At 60.0% G+C, this 8,089-nt stretch overlaps 1 protein-coding gene across 2 annotated transcripts in view; it reads right to left on the bottom strand.

Moving 5' to 3' along the window:
* Positions 1–8,089, bottom strand: part of CD82 (CD82 molecule) — a 46,941-nt gene that overhangs the window by 598 nt on the left and 38,254 nt on the right. For both annotated transcript variants that reach the window (XM_077767459.1, XM_077767457.1), the window contains 2 exons: positions 3,392–3,493; positions 158–358 (listed from right to left, as the gene is read on the bottom strand). In XM_077767459.1, coding sequence (XP_077623585.1) covers positions 158–358; positions 3,392–3,493 — 303 coding nt within the window. The remainder of the gene's footprint in view (positions 1–157; positions 359–3,391; positions 3,494–8,089) is intronic.

An 8,089-nucleotide genomic window follows, 5' to 3' on the forward strand; every position in this document is an offset into this window, starting at 1 on the left:
GGAAGGAGGGAGGAGGGAGGGAGGAGGGAGGGCAGAGGGAGGAAGGAGCGGGAGGGAAGGAAGGAGGGAAGGAAGGAAAGAAGGGAGGGAGGAAGCAGGGAGGGAGGGAGGAGGGCATAGCCCAGGCAAGCCTGAGTGGCCCAGCGCGTCCACACACCTCGCGGTACACGGGCCAGAGCTCGGGGTTGTTCCCGCCATCGGTGGAGTTGCCACCGGGGGCCTCGCAGAAGCCCTTCTTCACCAGGTCGCCGCGGTCCTCCTCGTCCTCGCAGGAGCAGGGGTAGGTGACGCGGGTGCGGTTCATGAGCTCCGCGTTGGCCGTCCAGTTGTAGAAGCTGGCCCAGCCGCAGCACCTCACCTGCGGGGACACGAGCCGCCTGCGCCCCCGGCCCTCAGGGGGCGGGGTGTCCCAGCACGGAGAGGCGGGGGCCAGCCCCCCCCCCCCGGTCCGGCCCAAACCGCCAGGATCCGAGGGTAGGTTTCACTCTGGCTCCTGTGAGCCGCGGGGAGTGTAAAGGGGCTCTCAGGAAACAGACCAGAAACATGGGAAACAAGCTGGGAGCAGTAAAAATATAAAGCGGAACAGGAGGGGTGTTCAGGTTGAAAGAACACAGACGTATGGGGCACGAGAAGGGCAAACGGCACGTAGGGAAAGGGTGTGGGGTCTAGAGTCGGGCTACTGGGCTCAAATCCCAGCTTTGCCACTGACCAACGGCCCAACTTCCTCCTCACCCACCAGTGGGGTCACAAAGGTCCCTAACCGGCGGGGCTGTGAGGAGCACTACATGGGACAAGGCAGGCGCAGCGTCCGGCACCGATCCGGAGAGCACAGTAACTGCTCGGGGCAGGCCAGCGCCACTTTTAGGTGCGGGGTACATGTTGGAGGTGAGATTTGGCTGAGCTTCCTGGTGGCCAAGGTGAAAAGGGAGATATGGTCCATTCTGCCTTTTAGAAGAGAAAATGTTCGGGTTCCAGAGGGGAAGAAAGCCTTTCTGTGCTCCCTGTGCTAGAAGGAGCCTCCGTGGGGCCCGAGAAGGCGATCCTGTGAGGCCTCAGACCACACTGGGGCTTGAACTCCTGGCCGGATTGGGATCTGAGGGGCCAAGCCTGTGCTTGGGCAAACCGCCGCTCTTCTCTCAGCTCTGGTTTCCTCATGTGGAGAATGGGGTGACAAGAGCCACTCTGCCAGGGTCCCCGGGGGGGTTAAGTGGACTTGCACAGACAAGCTTCGTGCCACCCTGCCTGGCCCCTGGTCTGTCCTGCCCCTGCTTCGCTCCCACCTCCGCTGGCGGTGCCTGACGAGCAGCCGGGTGGCCAGCAGGGGGCGAGCTGAGCACGCTCAGGCGTCCGGGCTCCAGCAGCTGCCCCTCCAGGCTTCACTATCCCCTTCACGTCCTGTAAAGCTACTTGACTACCTCCTCTGAGGGGCACCCCAGGCCCTCACACACTCAAAGGTAGACAGCTCTCCTTGGCCCTTCTACCACACCAGGCAGAGCCCCCCACCCACCCTGACGGGTGCCAGGATCTGTCCCCAGCCACTGCCCTCCTGTGTCTCGGCTTGTGCACGCATGACCAATAAGACCTCACCACCAACGTGCCACACAGTAAGTGCTGCATAAGTGCTGTGGGCAAACAGCCCCATTTTATAGATGAGGAAACTGAGGCTCAGGAAGGGTCAGAGTTGGTATTCCAGCCCCCCGGGAACCTGACCCAGTCTGTTTTCTTAGCCCCAAATCCAAGCAGCGTCTGACAGAATGATCTAGAGGGGCCCTGTCGGCCTCAGGAACCCCCCAAATGGTCAACTACCTCCCAGGACAGGGTGCGCACACTCTCGAGGAGCCCGCCTCTCCCCCAGGCTCCTTGAAGGTGGCACGGCTCGTCTTGGACACCAGCCTGCCCCCACACTCAGCAATGGTGGGTCAATCTGAGCGTGTGGTGAAAACCACTTCCTGCGCGCCCAGCCCTCCAGCTGACACAGGCCCCGGGCCTGGCACCGGCTGGTCACCCACAAAGTCGGTGAGGCCCGGGGGCCGGCAAACATCGCCGCCCCCTTGCCACAGCCCAGAAAACGCGCCCATGCTGTCTGCAGAGTCCCACCTCCCCTCCCGGTGCCGGAGTCAGGGCTCCTCTACGGCCCCCCACTGCTGCGGGTCAAGAGCCACCACTGTGGTCAGCACCTCGCGGGAGGCAGGAGGAGGCTGCGGCCCAGACTCCGGCCCCAGCCGAGGGCTCCCAGCATCCGGGACCTGATCACTGAGGTCCGTCTGTGGGTGTGGTGAATGGGTCACCATCAGGGCAGGCTGGGAGCCCAGTGCACAAGTCCCTCATTCCGTCATCCGTCCATCCATCCATCCATCCACACATGCATTCTGTCTGCCAGTCAGTCTATCATTCATTCACTCATTCACTCATTCATTCATTCATTCATCCACCCATCCATCCATCCACCTACCCATGCAGTCATTCTGTCTGCCAGTCAGTCTATCATTCATTCACTCATTCACTCATTCATTCATCCACCCATCCATCCCTCCACCTACCCATGCAGTCATTCTGTCTGCCAGTCAGTCATTCATTCGTTCATCCACCCATCCATCCACCCACTCACCCACCCACCAGTCATTCTGTCTGCCAGTCAGTCTATCATTCATTCATTCATCAATCCATCCACTCACCCATCCATCCATCCACCCACCCACCCATCATTCATTCTGTCGGCCAGTCTATCATTCATTCACTCATCAATCCATCCACCCACCCATCCATCCATCCACCCACGCAGTCATTCTGTATGCCAGTCTATCATTCATTCATTCATACATTCATTCATTCACCCATCCACCCACCAGTCATTCTGTCTGCCAGTCAGTCTATCATTCAGTCGGTCGGTTGGTCTCTTTCACTATAACGGGGGTGGAGTGCCCACACTCCAAGTGCACTAACAGCCTGATGCTTACACCCACACTGGCTAACTGCCACCTAGATCAGGACTTGGATAAAACCTTCCTTTTGCCCCAGAAGGTTCCCGCGGGCTCCTCTGCTGTCAGCACCCTCCCAGAGGGGGCCTCCACTCAGACCCGCGTGAGCACACAGCCCCCTCACGCCCGGGACGGACCCCCAGCGCTCCCCAGCCTGGCGTGACCGCAGACCAGACCGTGGCGAGCCCCGGCCGCCTCCGAGACCCTGGGCCCCTGAGCAAGGGACTGCGGTGCAGGGGTGCGGGGAGGGGAGTACTCAGGGGCCCCCGTGCCCCCCACAGAGACACACACACACGCAGAGTCATGGGCACGCTGCGTCAGGGACACGGACACGTGGACCCCGGCTCGCGCAGGCTGGGACCCTGGCGCCCCGGCCCTGCGGCCCCCGCCCGCCTCACCCGCGCCCGCCTCACCTGCGCCTGCACGTAGTCCCAGGCGTCCTGCAGCCTGTCCTCCTGGCCATCTTTGTAGTCCTCAATGAGCTTGGTCACGATGTTGCCCATTTCCTCCTTTAGCTGCAGAGCGGAGAGCGAGACCAAGGTCACACTTCCTGAAACCCACATGCCGCCTTTGGTCACGTCTACTCAGACGGGCTCTCTCCTCACCCTCCCCAACTCTAGGCACGCGCTCTCGTCACTGTGCCTTCCAACCACTTTCCTGGTACGTCTAGGACGCCAGCATCCTCTCAATGGCCCACACGGCCCTCCATCGTTTGGCCCCTGCTCTTCCCAAACCTCATTTTCTCTGTTCTTGTTCTGCTTCAATCACACGGGTCTCCTTGCTGTGTTCCTGCTAGGCACACTCCTGCCTCAGGCCCTTTGCACTTACTATTCCCACCACCTGCGTTTTTCCCCTTCTCCCAAATAGTAACACGACGCACTCCTCCACCTCCTTCAGGGCTCTGCTTAAATGCCACTTCCTTGGAAAGGTCTTCCTAGACCATCCTATAGAACACATCCCTTCTCTAGCCCCTCTCCCCACCCCCTCCCAGGACCCCTCGCCCTGCAAGGGTAGGCATATGCTGTGTTTTCCTTCATAGTGTCGTCATTCGGTGCTCATTTGTTTTCAGGACTTATTATCTCTGCCGTCGACCAGGATGTCAGCTCACAGGGAGCAAAGGCTGTATCTGCTGAAGCCTGGCCAGGTGAGAGGTACGTGAGTAGCGAATGGGGGTAGAGTCAGTGCCATACCCCACCCTCAAGGGGGTATTCACACACTCTCCCGACTAACTAACCCTCATGCCTACCCCAGGGCCCCACGAAATCCAGATCCCGACCGTCCTGGCCACCCTCTGTCCTTGGGAATGCGGGGTCCCTAGGTGATGGAGAAGCACCCGTTTTCCCTCAAACCCACCAAGAAAATGGTGGTTCTCAGAGGACCGCAGGGGACAAACGGCTCAGCCCCGCGGCCCTTCAGCGGAGCTCTGAACGGAGGCTCTCACCCAGGCAGCTTTTCAGGAACAAGTCAGCCGTGCAAAGGCAGGCGGGCCGAAACCAGCCTGAGAACTGAGAACAGGGCCCCAGGCTCCAGGTGGGGGGCGGGGGGCCAGGAGCCAGCCCCAGCCTGCCTCTCCCGCAGACTTTGCTCTGGGGCCTTCCTGGCACACTGGCATGCAGAGGCTGGTTGAGGCCTCCCGCGGTCACCCTGCCACCACAGAGCCCCAGGGCGCAGGGCCAGGGCTCCAAGGGGATGGCCACAAACTTGCCCCTGGGTTCTGGGGAAAGGGGACTTAGGGCATGGGAAAGATGCTTCCAGGCAGGGGTTTTCAGGGCCCCGCTCGCAGTGCAGCGAGTGAGCTTCCGCCAGCACCCCCAGCCGGCTCTCACGCAGGCTCAGAGAACCCACATCCTCCGGGTGGGCCGCAGCCCTGGCTCCCTGCCTGGGACACCGGGCCCTTCCCCAGGGCAGCTCCCCACCCCTCCCCTCACTAGGCCTGGGACACCAGCCCCCTCCCCAGGACACAACTCCCAGCATGGGACTTTCTGATTTCCTCCCCCAGAGCTTTAGGATTTACAGAGCTTTTCTGTTGGTAATTAGTCACAGCAATGACAGTGGCCAGCTCTGATCAAATGCTCCTTCTGGACCAGCACTGTGCTAAGCACTTTTAGTGCATTAATTCATTTTAATCCTCAGGGCAGACCAGGTCCCTCATTTTCAGAGATGCAGAAGACAAGGCCCAGAAAGGGTCAATAACTTGGCCAAGGTCACACAGCCAACAAAGGAAGTGCTGGGGTTTGGACCCAGACTTGTCTGATGCGCAGCCGAAGTTTTCACCCATTAAGCTCTACCAGCATTTAACCCGCATGGCCGGAGCTTACCACAGAGGCATGGTAAGAAGGGCCCAGAGGAGCTAGGTGGCCGGCCCCTGTCACAGGGCTGGGGCTGGCTGCCTTTCTGCCCTGACCACCTCTGCTCCATCTCTTCTAGGAGGCACGGCTAGCGGGGGTGGGGTGGGGGGGGCAGAGGCATTTGCATGGCAGGCTGCCTCACCTGCCCTCCCCCACAACCTCGTCTCTATTTATTCCCCAGCGGTTGCCACAGCAGCCTGGACTTCCCTACCGCAGGCCCCCTGAAATGAGACAGGGATGGAAGCTGGGTGGTTTCCACTGAGGCTGGGTGGTTTCCATGGAAACGCCACATCACCCGCAGCCCAGGATGTAGCTGAAAGACCTAACGGGGGCCACGGCTGCAGGGCTGATTCACTCAGAGCTGATGCCTTGGGATCCTGAGGCCCAAGAGGCCACGTAGGAGCTCAGGGAGGTCACCTTGGCAACCAGGTAGTTCCTGGGGCAAGAAAGAACGGGGAGCGGGGCGGTGGGAAGATGCTCACTGCATCCCTGCCTCTGTGACTTCAGTCTGCTCTGTACCGGATTCTCCCTTCTCGAAACAGCACTTCCTTCCCCTAGGGGTAACCACCCTTCAGTACGTCCAGCTGGGGAGCTCTGCCCCTCCCCCCGCTGACAGGGGCAAGTCCCAGACTGCCTGCTGCCTGGCGCTTTCCACGCCCTGGGCACAGTGAGTGGTTAAAGAACAGGCTTGTTACCCAGGGGGACCTTCTCTTTCCACTAATCTGGTGGAATGAGGGCCTATGTTGCTGGCGGCCAGCTCGGGCTCCACTGGGGACAGCCTGCCTCAGAAGGGAGCCGGTGGAGGGGAGCAGGAGCGGGGGAGGGGCAGGGACAGAGTCTGGAAATCTGGATCCAGCGGAGCCTCTGGCAGCTCTAGCCACTTTTAGGTGCGGTACTATCTGTGCAATGGGGAGTCCTGCCCGGGGCCAGCAGCATGGTTAGAGCCCGCGCCAAACGCAGAGGCGGGGCGCCTTGCTTAGCAACGGTTTTGATTTCAACACAGCACCAGAGTGTAAACCGAGCATGGACTCTTTTAAGTGTAGGACCCTGTGTCCCTGCTGAGGTCACCCAGCAAGGAGGCCAGCCCTCTGGTACCACCTTCCCCATTTCCCAGAAGAGAAACCACCTTCTCAAGGCCAAACAGTTAGCAAGCGGCAGAGCCGTGACCATAACCCTCATACGTGCAGCCCCAGAAGCCAGAGATCTCAGCCACAGCCAACCACCAGCCGTCTCCACCCAGTGCCAGATCCCACCATCCTCTGGGGTGACTCCTCGCCGCCACAATGCTGTGCTTTTATTTCACCCTGCAGTGACTTTTCACAGAAAAGTAGAATTAGAGGAGACCTTTGAGTCCAGCGCATCATCCAAATGTAACAGTCCTTCCTAGACTTGTCCAGGTTCTGCTTAAATGCTCTCTGTGATGGGGAACTCAGTACCTTACAGAATAGCACATCACAGGGACAGGGAGGCTCTTGATACAAGCAATTCACTTTAAGTTGAGCTCAAATGACTTCTGCCCATTCCTGCGAGTTCTCATGCTCCCCCTCCCTCCCAAGTCCCAGACAGGACCATACGGAACAAATCAAATCACTCACTCCCGGGACGAACCATTCAGATACTCAAGGCCAGACTGTGTCTCCCTTGACCCCCTCCCCTCCGGCTCCTCTGACCACTCCCCGGGATGGTGTCCAGACCTCTCCAGGCTCTTTGATGCATTCAGTTGCCCCTCAGGAACAAGGTGCCCCCCTGCAATGTAATGGACCCACATCTTCCTGTCCTCTCCTAGGGCTCCCACAGGATACATTGCCAAGTGCTTTGCCAGAATGCAGATATAGGGGCGCCTGGGTGGCTCAGTGGCTTAAGCATCCCACTTCAGCTCAGATCACGATCTCATGTTTCTTGAGTTCGAGCCCCGTGTCGGGCTCTGTGCTGACAGCTCAGAGCCTGGAGCCTGCTTTGCATTCTGTGTCTCCCTCTTTCTGCCCCTCCCCCAGTCACGGTCTGTCTCTGTCTCTCTCAAAAATAAACATAAAAAAATTAAAAAATAAAAAAGAATGCAGACACAGCAGATCTGAGGCATCCTCCTGGGATCCTGATGGGAAACGAGGGCAACAGCGAGCACAGAGCGGGTAGCACGTTTCTGCCTCGTCACCGCCACCTGCGTCCTTCCCGAAAGCCAGGCAGCTACTCAACCTGCCACCCGAACTCCCCAGGCTCCCGTAGCTCCTTGAGGGCGGAGTCTGAGGCAGGCGCTGCTCTCTCCGCTGCTGCCAGGAACCACACAGGCCCCCAGCGCCCAGCAGGTGCTCAGGCGTCCCCCTCCCACACTGTCTCCGTGGTTCCCTTCCAGAAGGGCAGCTTGGATGCCTTCTTCCCCTTCCCAGCAGGGAAGGGACGGGCCACCTCTCTCTGTCCCGGCTCTAGCTGCCCACCCCCAAGGCTGGGAAAAATCCAGGCCAGTGGATCCGAAGTTTCCGGCACAGTGAGCAGGTATCTCACAGAACCGCGTTGTCCTCAAGGAACCGGTCTTGCCACCCGTACGTTAGGGTGTGTGTGCGCGCTGCCTCCTGGGAGCCTCCCAGGTGGTGGGGGGAGGAGGGCATCATGGTTCTCCTGACCGGCCTCCCTGGGGAGCATACGGCAATGTGGGCCAGCCGCCGTCACCGCCTCCATCCCGCAGCTCCCACCCGGCCCACGCGAGCCCTCAGCCCCTAGGCCTTCTGCTCAAGCCCCTGGTGGAAGCCACCAAAGCCCTAGAGGCCT

This window comes from Crocuta crocuta, unplaced genomic scaffold (genome assembly GCF_008692635.1).
Source record: "Crocuta crocuta isolate KB4526 unplaced genomic scaffold, BGI_CrCroc_1.0 scaffold330, whole genome shotgun sequence".
In the NCBI taxonomy this organism is placed as follows: domain Eukaryota; kingdom Metazoa; phylum Chordata; class Mammalia; order Carnivora; family Hyaenidae; genus Crocuta; species Crocuta crocuta.